We start from the raw sequence: 16,618 nt of genomic DNA, 5'->3' as shown, positions 1-16,618 counted from the left end.
GACGAATCTCGTAGTTAGGTTCGTAAACAATATGTTCATGAGGTCACGAAACCTAAATGGATAATAATGATTTCAAAGATATTATACAAGGCCTATTAATGTTACATGGAACAAAATTACCGTCTCACCCTTTCAAATTGGAAAACCCGCCCTTACAAATATCAATACAAACACGCCTTCAACGCAGAGATGATGCCTGAATGGCTAAATTTCTGCGACTCGAAAGAAACAAATGAACCAAGATGACCAGAATATATACGGTTTTTAATAGGAACTAAATTACACATCTTACAAAGAGAACAATTGCAGCATTTTCCGCAGGTCTATAATAATCACACAGAGTATCTATATGTGACGGGAAACATGGGGAGCGTGCCTAGCCACCTGAGTGTGATACTGGCGTTGTCACAAACTGACCGCTCTTGAAACTGTGGGCAAACTGCTGCGGTAAAGCATGTTCCACCTACAACAATAATAAGGAATAATACATTGGAATCCTAATGATCAAAATTCATAGTGGGTCAACCTTTTACATGATTACTCAAGGCATGTAAACCGCTTAGTTTTGGGGCAACGAGCCCAAAAGGTTGGCGTTGACATTGTTTATGTACATCAAATTTGTTTTGTTAAAAAAATTTGTCAGCGGAAATTCTTCTCAATTTCATATTGGTGCCAAAATAGAAAAACATGCAAGCTAGAAAAACATTTCAATTACAATCTACTGAGATGATATGCTATTTGTAGAACGTAGGACGCCACGTGGACAGGAAGTTAGTGAATCTGCTAAGATGGTTCCGAGGTCAGATCGGTGCCTAGGCACTCAGGCCTCCTGGCTCCGTAGCTACTCGAGTCTCCCGATGCCGTAGCTACTCGGCCCTCTCAACTCCATTACCTATTAGGCCTCCCAGCTTTATAGCTATTCAGGTCTCCCGACCCCTCAGCCATATAGGATAAGGGGTCATTTCAAGAAAAGAATAATCATCGCACAAATCTTAGTTATTTTAGGAGGAAGACAATGACATAATAAATCTTATATTATTTAAGGAATTAAATAATAACAACATGAAAATCGGAACAGATGGAAAAAATATGTCAATCTTGGTCATAAGGAATTAAATAGTGATTGCATGAAGATCGGAACAGATTGAAAAAGTCTACTTTTCCTCTATAAAAGATAGTCATTTTCAATCTCCAAGGTATATATATATATACATATATATATATACATTGAAATCCTAATATTCATCTTCTTCATCCTCTAACTTGAGCGTCGGAGTGACTACGTCGGAAAACTCCTTGGCTATTATTTTAACCCTTTTCTTGTTATTTCTCTTCGTCCAGGCATCCAACTACGTCATTATCCTCATTGTCAACCGATGATTGGCGATTAAATTGGTAACTAAGCCAATTCATTCATTCGTCGACGCTTGTGGGCAGGATCAGTAAACTATGAAAATTTTAAGACTCGAGTGTTTGAATTGGTTTTTGCCAACTGTGCTTCAGATAAATGCAATCAAATTGGATTAAGTTTGCTTCAAGGATATCCTAAGTTGGACAGACTGTTAAATGGTCCCTTAGGCTGCAAAAGTTTCAGCTTCCTGACATATAGATGCAAGAACGTTTTGCATTTATCCACTCAATTTTGATGAAGCCAGCCACATTTTCAAAGCTAGGAAGGATTTTATTGACTTGGGTATGTTAACCGTGGAAGATTTTAGAGGGGATAAAAATAGGGGAAATTAAGGGAATAGACGCGGGGAAGAAAATAGAAAGAGAAAAAAACTCATTTTCATCCCAGATCATTCTAGCCAAAAGGAAGAAGAAAATTGAGAAAAAAGGTATGTTCCATTCATACCGCATGACCCATTTGCTCACCATATTTCTCCTCTTCTCCTTTTCAGCACATGGAGAGGTGCAAGTCAGTGTCTGTGGTGCTGACAGCTAAATGCAATCGGTCTATACTAATTGCTCGTGTTGCAAAGAGCATCCAGCAATGACAACCAACAGAAGATACGGAGAGTGTGGATGGTAAAACTGTCTAGTACCACTGCAATGCTGGCTGGGAACAATGCCAGTGGTAACGTGCAGAGCTGGTTTGCACTTGCTGATTGCATTGCATTGAGCATGCCAGCAAGAACAATCGACAGGAGACAGGACAGGAGCTACTGCAGACGTTAGAAGTGCCTTCCACTTTTCATGATTTCTCTCCTCACTTCTCTCTCCTCCTAAGTGTTTCCAAAAGTGATGAAGAGAATTTCAAATTGCTTCCTTTCCCTGAAAGCAAGTGAATCTTGCTGCTTTCCTCTTCTTTCCCTCTATTTGGGCTCCTTTCCCTACAGCAGACACGCCCTTGAGCTAGATGCAAGTAGGCAAGGTTATAAAGTCCACGCTCCATAGTCCATTCATTATATTTCACTTGATCGAGTTGAGTTTTAGCAAAGTTGTCAACAAGCATTAGCCATATAGCTTTCTTGAAACCTTGATACCTGAGGTTAGCGTTATAAAGAAAACTAAGAGGTGAATTATGGTTTATCCCATAAAAAGTCAACTGAACACCGTATGACAAGAATATCAAATCACATAAAGGAAAAGTCGTCGTCATGCATTTATAAGGTTAAGCAATTGTTTAATCATAATTTGAGGAAAAGTGCAAGGCACTGGAGGTGGCTTACCCAGTCGCTGTCAGGACCAGCACTTGGAACAAGTACATTAATTTCACTTGATTTGGCAGTGGTTATTGAAGCCCCCAATGAATGTTTGCACAGGTACAATTGGCAACCTGATGTATTGTCAATCGATATTGTTGGTGCTGAAGCTGAACCCTACATGACGTGAAAAATATTTGAAATAACATAAAAGACAAATCTTTGAACTCTGGTGGCATTATAAATTCAATACATAATTTCCATTTCTTTGAAACAAATCTATTTGGAAAAAGAAACCAAATATATATAGGATCTCTTCCATAACTCTGCTTTATCAGGGCATCTCTGAAAACCTATGCTGATGGTTTCGTGTATACATAACTGTGACAATTAATCAATTTGACATTTTTATTAGTTAAGGGAGATGCTTATAGTGGAAGTTAGTTATCCCAAGACCTAAGCAATGCTGTGAAAATTAATTTGATTGTTTATTGCTTGGAAGGGAATTGAAATCTTTATTGTAGATAGACTAGCCTCAATATCATTTCTCAGCTCAAAAATGCTGCAGCTAGAAGAAAATAGCATTTCTTTAGACCTACTTTCCCATCAATGTGATTAGTTAGTTACTATGCTTCAGAAAAAGAGCAGATTTTGCAGCTCAATTATAAGTAATAATCGAGAAACTCCTAATATACTTCACAAGCTCAACCAAGATCATGAGATGGGGTGTTTCCAATGAGACGGTAATAGACAAATGTATCCAATTGTTTGTATGACTCAGAACAAGTATGGAGGCACAGTAGTTTATTTTCAATGAAGAAAAAGGCAGGATAATTCTGCAAATCTCAAACCAAAGATTTCTTACCAGCAAAAGAGAATTAGAAGTTAATGAACATTTTTCTCAAAAACATGAGCAAGAATAAAAAAACACAAGGGGAAACAAGCCCAGATTTAAATTCCAGATATCCATGTAAGTAAAGCAGAATATGAAAGCCAGGCACCTTTCTAAACAAATGTCTGAGCTCTATAAGCCACTAGATATAGTCAGTACCTGGCATTGCACTTCAACAGCATTGCAATTCACAATTTCACAAGCAGCCACAACATCCTAATAACACACATCCAGAGAAATAGTTCGTCCGTGAAGATATGCATGATAAGCCACATACACAGGAAATTAGTGTACAAATTCACACACTGACCATGAATACAGTACCCATCTTGGTGCATTTATCAATTGTAATGTTGTTCACTTTTCCTATGCAACACAAAAATCACATAGATTTATCATTTTTTTAGAACAGTGAGTTAAAATGACGGCTTTTCACGAGCAACCTAACATTTGATCAGAATTACCTTTAATTTGTAAAACTGAATCTCTGCACCCATAAATGTATACAGTTTGCCTGGAATCACAGTCATCAATAACCAGATTCTTTTTTCCAATCTGATTCTCAACAACCCACCTAAAGATAATAGATTAAACTCGAGGGAAAAAATATATACAACTGCAAGACTATCCTGTTAAGAGAAGTTGTAAGAACACTACAATTAATAGACTTCTTTTGACGGAAAAAGAAATAAAAGCATCTCTCACTTGCGACCCATTTGAAGCTCAAGTTTTGGAGGCCCTTCTTTGCAGAAGGAGAAGGAACTAGCACGAGAACCTTTTTCGGTAGCAGCAACGACACCAGCTCTATCTGCTCGATTTTTGGTCTTCAAATCATCAGTGACTTTCCGCAGACCTTTCAGATAAAAAATTGTATCAATTAATTTTACTTGGAAGAAAAAAAAGATTGCACAAAAGTTCAATTATATCTTGTTTAGCATGTTATACATGCCTGAAGTTACGGATCTGCCAGAGCTGATCTCTTGGAAGACAGCAGGCATTCCCTCCTTTGATTGTGATGTTGCAGCTTCAGAGGCAAAAAGTGCTGTTGAATGAGGAGGGGGAGGAGCAGGAGGGCCCCTTCCTGGAGGGCCTTTTGCCACAGGAGTGGTTGCTGATGAAGAAAGAACTGCAGCACCAGAAGAGCCCCAAACAATACCTAGGGGATAAAATTTCTTTACATAATCTCGTAATCCAGGTATATACAACTCCTTCAAAGCTTTTGCCCATTCTACATGGTTTGCATCTCTATTCCTGTATTCCACAAGAATCTGGATTCGAAAGATGTAAGTTATCTTGCACTTTTGCAAAGTAGTGTAAATGATGTAGCAAACATCAGACCATAGAGAAACTCTATGATACTTTAGAGATTTAGTTGGCAAACTACGACATTGGGGAAAAAATGCTAACAGAAATTTTCAATTCATGCAAAAGTTTGTTGCAGAAAACTATTGGTTGAAAGGTGTGAGGGATAAAGTTGGACCATAGAAAGTTAGGCGATTTGAATTGTAATAATAATATAATCTTTGCAAAGAGTTCAATATAAGAATGAGATACATATAGCCGATCCCAAATGGTTGTCACTAACATGGCTTGTCTCAACCCATTTGTTGGTATAGGTTGATTCAAGGAGAGAATTCCAAGGTTTAATGCTCTCTAGAATATAACCTACATCAGATTGATTGAACAAATAAGGAATTAGTAAGGCTGAGGATAAAGAATTCATTGATAACCCAGGATGTGGTTATTCTTTTGATGATAGAGAAATGTGACACAAATGGGCAAATCTGAAGCTTAGAAACAACAAGGTTCTGCACAAAAGTTATTCTTCACTACCACTATATACCATCCCAGGAAAGATAGAAACTCAAAGAATTTTTAAAAAGAAAAGAAGAGAGGATGGGTGTTAACTAATAGCAATTTGGCTGATACTAAATTCCCTCATCTATGTAGGCCATGAAAATTAGCGACCAAATACTTGACATGGTAATGCATTGGTAAACATTGCCAATGTAATTGTGGAGATGTCATTTGGTCTCAGATGCAACCAATTAGGCAAGATGCTGAAGTATAAGTTGGATGTTGGGCTTCATTGGAAATGTTAAGTTTTATGTGGAGATTGTGATTAGTCTCATGTGATGAGTGTGAACTAATAAAGAGGATTTATAAGCTGAGACTAGATGAGGTCTTAAATATTTTGCGTCAATGGTCGGGCCTGACAAGTCAATGAGCCAATTATCTCATCTATGTTATTTGTGACGTAAACATTGTCAAAGAAATGCTGAAACCAATGTGCATATTGCTGAACAGCTGAAGCTATGTAACTTCATTGGCTGGTTATGAAACCATATATCTACTAATCATAGTTCAGAAACAGGAAAAATAGCTAGAATGTTCAGAATCCTATTTCTTATTATCTGCAAATTGAAGAGTAAATGTTGAGTGGCTGAAAGTTCAGACTTTGCTACTGAAGCCTGGCTATGTTCTGAAATGGAGTACCATCTATTTCTGTAGCAATATATCTGTCTTCTTGGAATAGTTCGAGGGTTGGAAATAGAACTGCTGTGAAAATGTGGAGTTGAAGGCATGAAACTGATTCTTCTGCCAGTAAAATTAACTACTTTGAAATTCTTTGGACTGTCTTATATATCAGAACCAAAAACATGTAGTAGCTGTATTTGAAGACTGAAATCGTGTCTAAAGATATGGAAATCAAACAATAGCTATATTTGGCCTCCTTATGAGAGTGTAATTCTTAAAGAATTAAACTAAAACTTTCCTTCATTGAGTCGTTTGCACAAAATACACGAAATAGAATACTTTCTTTTATTCTTTACTCAGCTCTGGCTTGTGGGATATCCTTTGTGTGGGAGTAAGCAAACTTTTTTTTTGAATTTCACTTTAACTTTTATACAATAATGGCTATGAATTTCCATGCATCTGCAAATGAGCATAATAACTTACCATTTTATAAAATATTAAAAGAAGGAAATATGGCTTATAGATTTTCAAGACAAAATAAAGGGTAGGCAGCTTCTGGCAAAAGACTCATCATTCTTTTCCCAGCAATCTGGCTGACAAGTACATTTTTTTTAAAAAAAATAGAATTGTAAAATACATCACACACACAAATTACTTGACAAATAAGGTAAAATTAAACGACATACCTTATTGTTATAGAATTCAGCCATCTGCCAACTTTCTTCCACATGAGAAGTTGGCATACTCATGCCTTGAAGATGCAGCATATAACAGTAATGAGAACAACTTCATTAGGATTACTAATAAAACTCCAAGTTGGCTACACTAGTAAAGGATGACTAGCTAATAAAAGCAAAAAAATAAACATACCTAAATCTTTTCCCAAGTAAGCTACCCAAGCCAAAGCTGTAAGACTATCTGCAGAGGTTTTCAAATGGTTGAAAAACTCAGTCCGTTTTCCTTCTGCCAAGGCGCTTGCTTTAAGGATCACTTCATTGAGTGGCTTCAAGAACTCTTGTAAACCAGCCAGATCAGGTTTCTGGAAAGAGAAGTCGGATCACATTTGATGCACTCAAGGGAAGCACTAGGGCATTCCATAAGCATTCAAGAATGAAGCTAATTCACCGAATCAGGAAAATGCAACAATAAGAAGATGAAATGCAAAAACCGACTGGAAAGTACAAATATACAACTTCACACAGTGATTGTTGGAAGTTATCAATGTTTTCTGACATCAAATGCCAAATTTAAAAATAGGTCTTGATGACAGCCAACTGCACGATAGTCATGTGAGAAGGTTGACACTAGCATAGTAAAGCACTGATGCAAATACTTATAAACTTCAGAAGTAATTTAATCGCCCTCTTCGAAAGTTCCAGCAAGTTGAACGAACAAAACAGATTTAAAATATAATGACGGCAAGGGCAGCCCATGCGGGTCCCGGGGAAGGATGTGGGGTCCGGGGAAGGATCCATTACGTAATCTTATCCTATTTTTTTTACAGAAGGCTGTTTCCATAATTCGACCCTTAGAACTTTTGGTCACAAAGCCGTTGCCCAAGGGGCAAAGCCATAGCAAAAATGTCGATGGACCCAAACCGCCAGAAAAGCAATTACGCAATTTGGCAGAAAAAGGGAAAGTAGAGGAAGAAACGATAAGATCAGCCGAGACCGACCTGGCACTGCTTGGCCTTGACGAGGAGCTCCTTGAGCACAGAGAAGGCCTCCGCCAGGATCTTGGTGGTCTCCTGAACCTTGCTCCCGATCTTATCAGCAGCGGCTGAAAGCCGTCGGAGGTAGTTCTGGACCAGCTCGTCGAATGCAGCGATTGCCGGATCCACGGCGTCGGGCTCGTCGGCGACGAGGCCCGGCGGCGCGGCGCGAGATTCAGCCACCACAAGGGCCTCGAGGCGCGCGACTGCGGCCTCCAACCTACCGACCAGTTCCTTCTCCATGGCCCTAGCTAGGGTTCCGACTGTGGCTGGTGTGGGTATTTATGTGGAGTAGCACTGCTGGCTCAGGCTGACTGGCCTGCCTTTCGCTTTATGGACTTTATCTGCGGTCGGTTTAGCCGAAACGCTTGGTGTCTGGTTAGTCCAGCCGTCCTTTCTATTTATAGTTATTTTCATCAGTCTTGGACTCGCGTGTTAAATGAGTTTTATAATATTCATTTAATATCTCATTTTAATTATAAGTAAATATTATAATGTCTACTCATAAAGGAAAGGAGAGAGTTTTCAAAAATTTGAACATCTTTGATCATCCTATTTCTCTTTTTTTTTTTTTTTTTTTTTTTTAATTGTAAAATTTTTAATATTATTAAAAAAATAATAAAAGAGATGAGTGAGTGGACGGTGGAGTCCATAAATAATGAGTGTTAATGTTAAAAGAAATGTGAATGAAAAATATATGTTGTTATAATGAGTGTTCCTGTCTGGAAGCTGAGAAAACGAACCTGCCGGTGTGACGTGTCTAGAAGGTTGACCGCATCCCCATGATCCGGTTGATGATCTGTCCGCGGCGTTGACCAAGTCGTCTGAAGTCCTCCTACGGTCAACTGTACCTGTATCCAGCGACCGGGTTCCCCCGGTCTCTGGTACCTCGGTGCTCGAGGCGAATCCCACAAATGTATGAGTACCCAGATAATAATAGAATAGCAGCAAAATAAACAGATACCGAGTACGAGAACGTACCCTGGCCCAGGGGGGCTCCCTCGGATGGATGGATGAGCTGGTCGTGTCGCCAATCGAGTCGTAGCGGTCCGGAACAATACAGCGGCTCACAGGCCGACACACGGCTGGCGTCGGCGGCAGCGGCGGGGAGCCTCGGTGGCCGCTGGAAGAAATGTCGATGCCCGCTGGGGGCGTCGGCAGTAGCATCCATAGCCGCCGGAGGTGGCGTGAGGCAGCTGTGATGGCCGCCGGGGGCGGCAGCACTCGCCGGGGGCGGCAGCAGGGCTGGCCCTGCTGGAGGTAGTAGTATCGCCTGCCGGAGGCAGCGGCAGTGGCTGCGGGAGAAGGTGGCAGCGGCCGGGAAAGGAGAAGGAAGGCGACGCCCGGAACGGCTGCGTGCGTGAAGCGGCGGCGCAGCTCATGAGGAAGCTACCAACGGCGGGCTATGCATGCTGTGATAGAGACGGCGAAGACAGTGGCGATCGACGATGGAGTCGGTGAGCAGCAGGAGAGGAGGAGGAGAGCAACGGGAGCAGTTGCCGGCGAAGGCCGGCGAAGGCCGGTGAAGGCCGGCGATGACCCCGGCAAACAGTGCGAGATGGAGAGGAGAGCTCCCCCTCCGTTTCTCTCTCTGGCGGCGGAAAACCCCCCCAAAAACCAAGCCCTCTTTTCCTTTTTCTCCTCCCCACTCGAACACCAGCCGCCGCCCTTTCCAGCCCAACAACCCTAAAGACCCCATGACAAAAATGCCCTTCCTTCTCTCCTTATTTCCCCCCCTATCCTCACCTATATCCGGATCAATGAGTATTTGACAGTAAACTTTATGCTTTTTGATGAGATGATGAATGTTATAATGAATTAGCATTGCGGATGCTCTAACAACGTTTATTAATTAAAAGAGATAGAAGGGAAAATAAAATATTTATAATTTTTTTTATTTATTGAGAAAAAGTTTATTAAACTATTTGTTTATGAAAAACAGAAAAGATAATGAATATAATATATAAATTATAAAATTATTCTTACATTTTAAAATATAAAAAAGTTATTTTCAAAGTTGTTGGATAGCGGTATGATATCGAAGTAGGATCGCTTTCTGAGAACTTGAAATGAAACTCGAGTCAGAGCTCAGAATTTATTCCGCCTTCAGAAAGGAAATACTACTCACAAAATATGCTTGCTATTTAGGAATAAACACCTTGGTGTTTGATAATCATGTTTTTAGCTATATTACTTTGAATCATAATGCATGTTTCTATTGGTCTATTCATAGCTTAAACTCATATTTGCATTACATTTCATAATTGCATTTGATTTTGGACCTAATTGCAAATTAGCCTAATTTCATGGTATTTGATGCTAATATTTGTTTATTATTTTGTAGGCATCAAAAGGGTCATGGACCCGATCAAATCAGACCGCATTTGGGCTCAAATCAAGGGCTTAATGAGGCGATCAAACCTTGGAGCATTATGAGCCGTCCATTGAAGATTGGAGAGATCTGAGCCATCCGTCAAGCATCTGGTCCATCCGACCTAATGAGGAGCAGATCTCGTCCATTGATAAAGATCCAAGGGTTTTGATCCAGATCTGAGTTGATCCAACCGTTGATTAGGCCTCAAATTAGTCTCAGCCGTCCGATCAGATTGAAGATGGTTTAAAAGCTTCGTGAGAAGCTACAGTGCAGCTGGGCTCGGCGTTTCCTCGCGATTTCTTCTACAGTGCTCCTTCTTCTTCCTCGCGGCGCCGAGTTCCCATTCTCCTTCCCGATCCGCGAGCTAGACTTCTTCATCTCCGGCGATCACTGAGCTACTGCATTCATCTTCCGAGGGCAGAGAGCTAGAAAGGAGGTCTCCCGATTGCGCTTTGGGTTCTGTTTCATCGCCGCATACCCGATTGTGGAGGTCTCCCAATCGGCGTTACCCGCTTCCACCAGAGCTTGAAGAGAGGTTTCTCAGATGCTTCTGTACGTTTTCCGATCTCCACTCCGCAGCAAAACTCGGTCGATTTGGCCGATCGATCTGATTTGCGACTCAACAGAACCTGAGCTCTGTTTCTTCGGCTGATGAGGTTTCCAGATGGATGGAGCTTGAACGGAGGTTTCCGTGAGCTGTGAGTGCCCTATGGAAATAGCTGGAAGCTTGTTTGATTGTTGTTGAATGCTTGTAGGGGTTCCGAGAGCATTTCTGTTGGTTTTACCGCAGATTGGAGGAGTCTTTGCTACGGGATTTGGTTGAGGAATGTTTAGGGTTTTAGTTTCCTTAACTTTGTCTTTGAATTGCCCATGAATTTGCTCAGATCATCAAATCGGATTTTGTTCCTTTCCATTTCATTTTGTTTGAATCTCAATTGCAATTCTATTTCTGTTTTCTTACTTGCAATCCAATTCCTTTAGATTTCTGTAATTTCAAACCCATGTTCAGTTTCAAAATTAGTTTGCAATTAGTTTTGGTTTCGAATTAGAATTTTGATTTACATTAGTTGTTTAATTTTGGTTATTTAGTTAGCTAACATTGTGTTCAAAATTGAATCTATGGTTGATGTGATGAGGATAAACTTGTGAATGCTTAACTCGAGATTTTTGGTTGTGGTCATCTGTTCAATGCATCTGTGATTGAGAATTTGAGCTTAATGATTGAATTTAGTGTGAATGAGGATTGGATGATACTTTTGGGGTTTAGTTGTATTCAAGTTAAATTAGATTTTTGATTGGAACCAATTCTAGAATGCACACACATATTAGTTATCCTTGGAAAAATACGACTTGGGACTCCATACTACATCTCTTATTTTTAGTTTTGAAATGTTCCAATATTAATTAATTTGAGGCACCACGTGACATGTAATATGGTTGACACCAAATTTTGGCGCCGTTGCCGGGGAAGCAACTAACTAGTAATGTGTGTTAATTTTAGATTGATGCATTGATTGATTGATTTTATTTGTTAGCATGTTGATTGATTTGATTGCTTATTTCTCTTTTGTATTTTCATGTTAGGTTGTTCTTGAATTATTAATTGCTTTTACTGTTCATGTTTTCATGAGATTGAAACTTTATGCTCTTGAATCTTCTAACATTGATTTGTAGTGTTGTTTTGAAAGAACAGGAGATTTCTTTAGCATGGATCCATATTTTCAGAATTTTGAAGGTGGAATGAAGAGTTATCAGTGTTTTCAACCTGAGTATCAAATTTACCCAAATTTGGATCAACAAAATAGGTATGAATCATTTTCTAATGGTTTTAATGTTAATTGGGTGGATAATTCATGTTTCAGGTATGAAAGTGCACAAGGACCATTTGTTGAGCCATATCCTACCTACCAGAGTTCATATGGATTTCAAGAAGTTTCAACAAATTTTATCCCACAACCTTTTCAACAAAACGAACCTCAGATGGATGAATCAACATGGAAACTCAAGGAGATGATGCAACAAATGATTGAACATCAAGAGAAACAATTCTCAAGGATACAGAACCTACAGTTACAGTTAGATCAAATTGCATCATCCATCAATCAGCCGCAAGCACAAAACTCCAGTGGAGAGATGGAAAGTAGCGATTCTGTCAGGCCTGACCCTACTTCCATTAATTCACATGATTTTTCTAATATTTTTTGTGATGATTATGTAATTATGCAAATTTCTGATCCTACTGATGTTGTTGTTGAAGATGTTGTGAGTGATTCAGGTTCTGAACATTTCTTTGAAGATGATTTAAGTGTAGGGGAATGCTTACTGGAAGCATTACCTCAAGAATCACCGAGAGTTGAAGATGTAAGTGTAGGGACTTGTGCTATGGAGCCAAGCACCCAAGAATCACTACATGAAGTTGAACATTCGCCAGAACTGGAGTCTGAGCATTTTCTTGATGAAAAAGAGGTAACAAACACCACTCCAGGTACCTCTCAACATGAGAAAGTGAGTTTTTCTTGTGATTTATCAGAAAATTTCATTGAGGTACCAATTGTTGACTTTATTAGATGTGATTCATTTTTTGATACATATTTTACCCACACTAATATTCTCCTATCTTCTTTTTACCTCACATGTATTTGGGAGGTGTTTTCTTTGATTGATGTTGTAGGAGAATATAAGCTTCCGGAGTGGATGCTTACACTGAACCGCCTCAGACCTCCAGAGAGCATTTGCAATGGAAAAATGGTCAATAAAAAGAAGTTAATCGCAAACAAAGATACTCCACTTCCGGCATGGATTATTCTTCTCAATCTTCTTCGACCACCGGATTGAAAGGGGAGTTGGTTCCAATTTCACTTGCTTTTGCAATTTTAATTCATGTTTTGTTAATAAATTCTATTTGTGCAACTTACTTTAGTTTCATACTTTGCATTTGCATTTTACTTCCACACTTTGCTTTTATACTTTGCCTTTTGATTAGTACATAGCATTTTATTTTGAATAAATTCTCCCAAGAATTTTCTAAGTAATACTTTTAAGATGGTAAAAGTTTTTAAATTTGATCATCAATATTAGGTCATTTAACATGATTGGATGCTTTTCTTACATGATATTGGTTAAATTGGTAGTGGATTCCATTTTAATTAATTGAGCTTGATTGCAATAAATACCTAGTGAGGACCATCACAAGCCTAAACTCTATTATATTTTTGTGTGGCATGCACTCATAGCAATTGAAACTCTAGAACTTGCTTAGTTTCTTTTCAAAGTCACAATAGCATATGTATGCATGGAGATGAAGGATATTTGTCATTTTCGTTTCATCATAAATTCTAATTCCTTTCTCCACAATTTTCTTGAAACATTCTCATCTAGAATTCGAATTCTTTAGTATCTTTGCTTGTCATTCTTTCATTGGGAGTTTTGGTTGAATTCTTGGTGAGTTGAATCAACTAGATGGACAAAGAATTAAGTGTGGGGGAGGGAATTACATATGATCAAAGTTCATGAGATTGGGAATTTTGAGATTGGAGTGGAATGTCTCTTTACTGATAGACACTTACCAGTGAATGTGTGTTGCTGTTGGGAGGCAATAATGAGGAGAATAATTGCATGGGAAAGAATAGTGATACATAGAGTAAGGTGCTAATTTGTTTTATGATTTGAATTCCTGGAATTTTTGGTGCAGAATTTGCAGAAAAAAAAAAAAAAAGTGCAGAAATTTAAAACAGAAACTTAAGAGGAGTCAAGAGTTGAGCTGTGAACTGGATTTGCAAACTGTGGGTGCCAATTCCAATCTGTGGAGTACTATTTCTTTGATGCCAAATTCACATTTTGGCTCTGAATGTAAGTAGATAGAAACCAAAAGGAGACGTTTGCTGCAGGAACATAGAAATGCAGAAAGAGGAGGTTTGTGTAGCTATTGTAATCTGAGCAAATGGATCAGAATTCAAAATTTAGTTGGTAAATATCATTCCACTGATGGAACACTTGGAAATAGCATTATAAATTCTGAAAAGTTGAAGAAAAGGGCAGTAATTGACACTAAAAACAGTTAGGAGAAAAGCTGGAAAACAGAATGCAACTTTAACTGTTGTATCAAGTTTGTATTCATTTTTATGCACCATAATTAGCATGCCCTTATACTTCTCTTAAAGAATTTCAGAACAAGTACCATGATGTAGAGTATGCGGTTCAGAAGATGTAGAACCTGGAATTGTCAAATTGCACTTTGTAGCGGCACAAAGGAAGTGTATCAAGTTGAGAACCAAGTACGAGTGGCAAATTCATTTTGCAACTTCTGATCTTTGGCCATTTCAAGTTTATTATGATTTGAAGCATGAATTCCTTAGAGTTCCAGAGCTATTCATGACCTAAGCTAGAGTTCCCTCAAGATTCTTTAAATTCCGTTATCTGAATCAGATCTGTTGCATTAACCCTACAGCAGTTCAAGCATTGATTACTGTCTTTAAATTCAGTAATGCAGAATTCTGAAAAATAAAGTGGCAATTCTGTGCCAATTTTGGAAATGGATTGTAGCCAGTTAGAACTACTGAAACCTGTAAAGTTTTTTGTGTAAGCATTTGTAAGGATATTAAGAAGCGAGATGAAGAAGTATCGAGAGTTGTGATGGTTAAATAGGGCAGAGTTGATACAAAGTCAATTGCTGTTAAAGAAGCTAGCTGTATGGGTAGATACTGAAAGGTGTTACAGTTTCTATAGAATCCGGCCAAGTATCCAAAAGTTGTCAAATGCATGATTAAATTCTGAAACAGAATTGTGTGAAGCTAATTTCTTTGTCCAAATTTCTGATAGAAGCTGTTATGTGAATTCAGGAAGTTGGTAAGAGTTTCAAGGGATTATTCTGGTTTTTTGTTGCTGTCCATTTACTTGGCTGGAATTTTTTCAGATCATGCAGAATTGAAATCTAAAACTAGTGTAGCAATTGTGTGCCAAATCATTTTACAATTTCTTCACCAGGAACAGCTTCAATTTACACTCTTATCAGCCTAATAACGAATGATAACCTTTGCTAAATTGATTTATTTATGATTAAAGCTGAATTTACCTTGGAATCGCATTTCTGAAACTTATGTCTGAAATTTTGGACTTCTGTGATCACTAGCTGGTTGCTACAGCTTTGTAAAATCTGCTGGAGTACTGAAGTTTTGGAATCTCAAGCTGGCTTTCTGCTGGGCTAAATTTTAAGTGTGGGGAGTATAGTAAGAAGACACAGAGGACAGTAACAGAGAACAGAATCTGGGAAAGGAAAAACCAATGGCAAGAGGTATATCAATTGCTTGGCTTTATTTTGTTGAGATTTTATTGTCCGAGAGTGCAAGATTTCTGTGAATTTAGTGAAACTATCTTCTAAAATGTGTAGCTGCACATCTATTTGGTTAGAGTTTAGGCAGATTCTGTAAATACCAGAATTGTTGCATGATCAGAGTTTGTGCAGAGGGTTACATGAGAAAAACAAAAATCTGAAGCTACTAGATGTGCCCAATCCATTAAATCAGATATCTGTAGTAATGGAAATTGCAGACCAAGTTCAGAAATGACTCAACTTTGCTTTGTCAAGCTAGAATCAGACTGGGTGTGGCTGCTGTGATTTCATTGAAGCTAAATTTTTAAATGTGTAGCTTCACATTTTTAAATGAATTCTGCTGGGATTTGTTAGTTGAATCTCTGACAATGGTAATGGAATCACTGATCAGATTTGAAGCTGTGTTAATGACAATGAATTTCTGGAAATCTGTTTGCAGAATTCAATTTCAGATTTCGGAATATGCACTACCAATCCTATTTTGTGTCACTTTCTCTTATGAACTTCTTGGACAGTGACTAATCCATGTTAAATGCCCAATTTGTAATGCTATTTTGTTTATGTTGTATGCGAATATGCAGAGAAAAATATTCTGCAGCAGAAACAGAGATTGTGGTTTCAAGAGTATCATGTAATTGGAAATTGTTATTGAGTTTTATTGTCCGAGACGGCCAAAAGTTTAAGTGTGGGGGAGGAAACTCTTCTCCATTACATGATGTGAGATTGTTAAGCTTCCAAATGCTGGAAGTTAAGTGGGAATTGGAAAAACAGTGGAGAAGAAAAGAAGAAAAATGGCACATTCAAGAGAGTATCAAAGTAGAAGATAGAGTATCAAGATTCTTTGTTTGCCATCAAATAGAAGGGGAGGTTAGCTTGATATTTTGAATTGGTAACAACAAATGGTATTCATCTTTTTACACATCAAAATGGTCAACTCATCAAGTATATTCCTCCAATACTCTTATCTTCTCATTTTCTTCATTAAATACTTTTCTTTTGCCATTTTCATTCACTTTCATTGTTCTTTTTGATTTCATTTCAATTCTTGTTGATTAAATCCTTTTGATTCATGTATGCTATGTTTTATAGTGGTGGAGAATTAGGAAATAAGCAAGCTTATGGTAGTGAAATGTTGTGAGTGACATTGAGTGAGCTCCACAAATACATGTTTTGAGTGTGAGGGCTAGAA

The 16,618-nt window shown here is 38.4% G+C and overlaps 1 protein-coding gene across 1 annotated transcript; it reads right to left on the bottom strand.

Annotated features, from left to right (window-relative positions):
- Nucleotides 1-38: 38 nt before the first annotated feature.
- On the bottom strand, nt 39-8,094 carry LOC121976761 (cyclase-associated protein 1-like). Its single transcript, XM_042529084.1, has 10 exons — nt 7,691-8,094; nt 6,886-7,054; nt 6,702-6,766; nt 4,487-4,805; nt 4,243-4,390; nt 4,002-4,111; nt 3,848-3,903; nt 3,697-3,753; nt 2,673-2,822; nt 39-463 (listed from the first exon to the last, which is right to left on the bottom strand). The coding sequence occupies exons 1-10, from the start codon at nt 7,967-7,969 to the stop codon at nt 377-379; spliced, it is 1,440 nt and encodes a 479-aa protein (XP_042385018.1). The 5' UTR covers nt 7,970-8,094; the 3' UTR covers nt 39-376.
- Between the last annotated feature and the right edge of the window lie 8,524 nt (nt 8,095-16,618).

Source organism: Zingiber officinale, chromosome 1B (genome assembly GCF_018446385.1).
Source record: "Zingiber officinale cultivar Zhangliang chromosome 1B, Zo_v1.1, whole genome shotgun sequence".
Taxonomy (NCBI): Eukaryota; Viridiplantae; Streptophyta; class Magnoliopsida; order Zingiberales; family Zingiberaceae; genus Zingiber; species Zingiber officinale.
The sequence above is the reverse complement of the archived record's forward strand: the minus strand, read 5'-3'. Positions and strand labels throughout refer to the sequence as shown.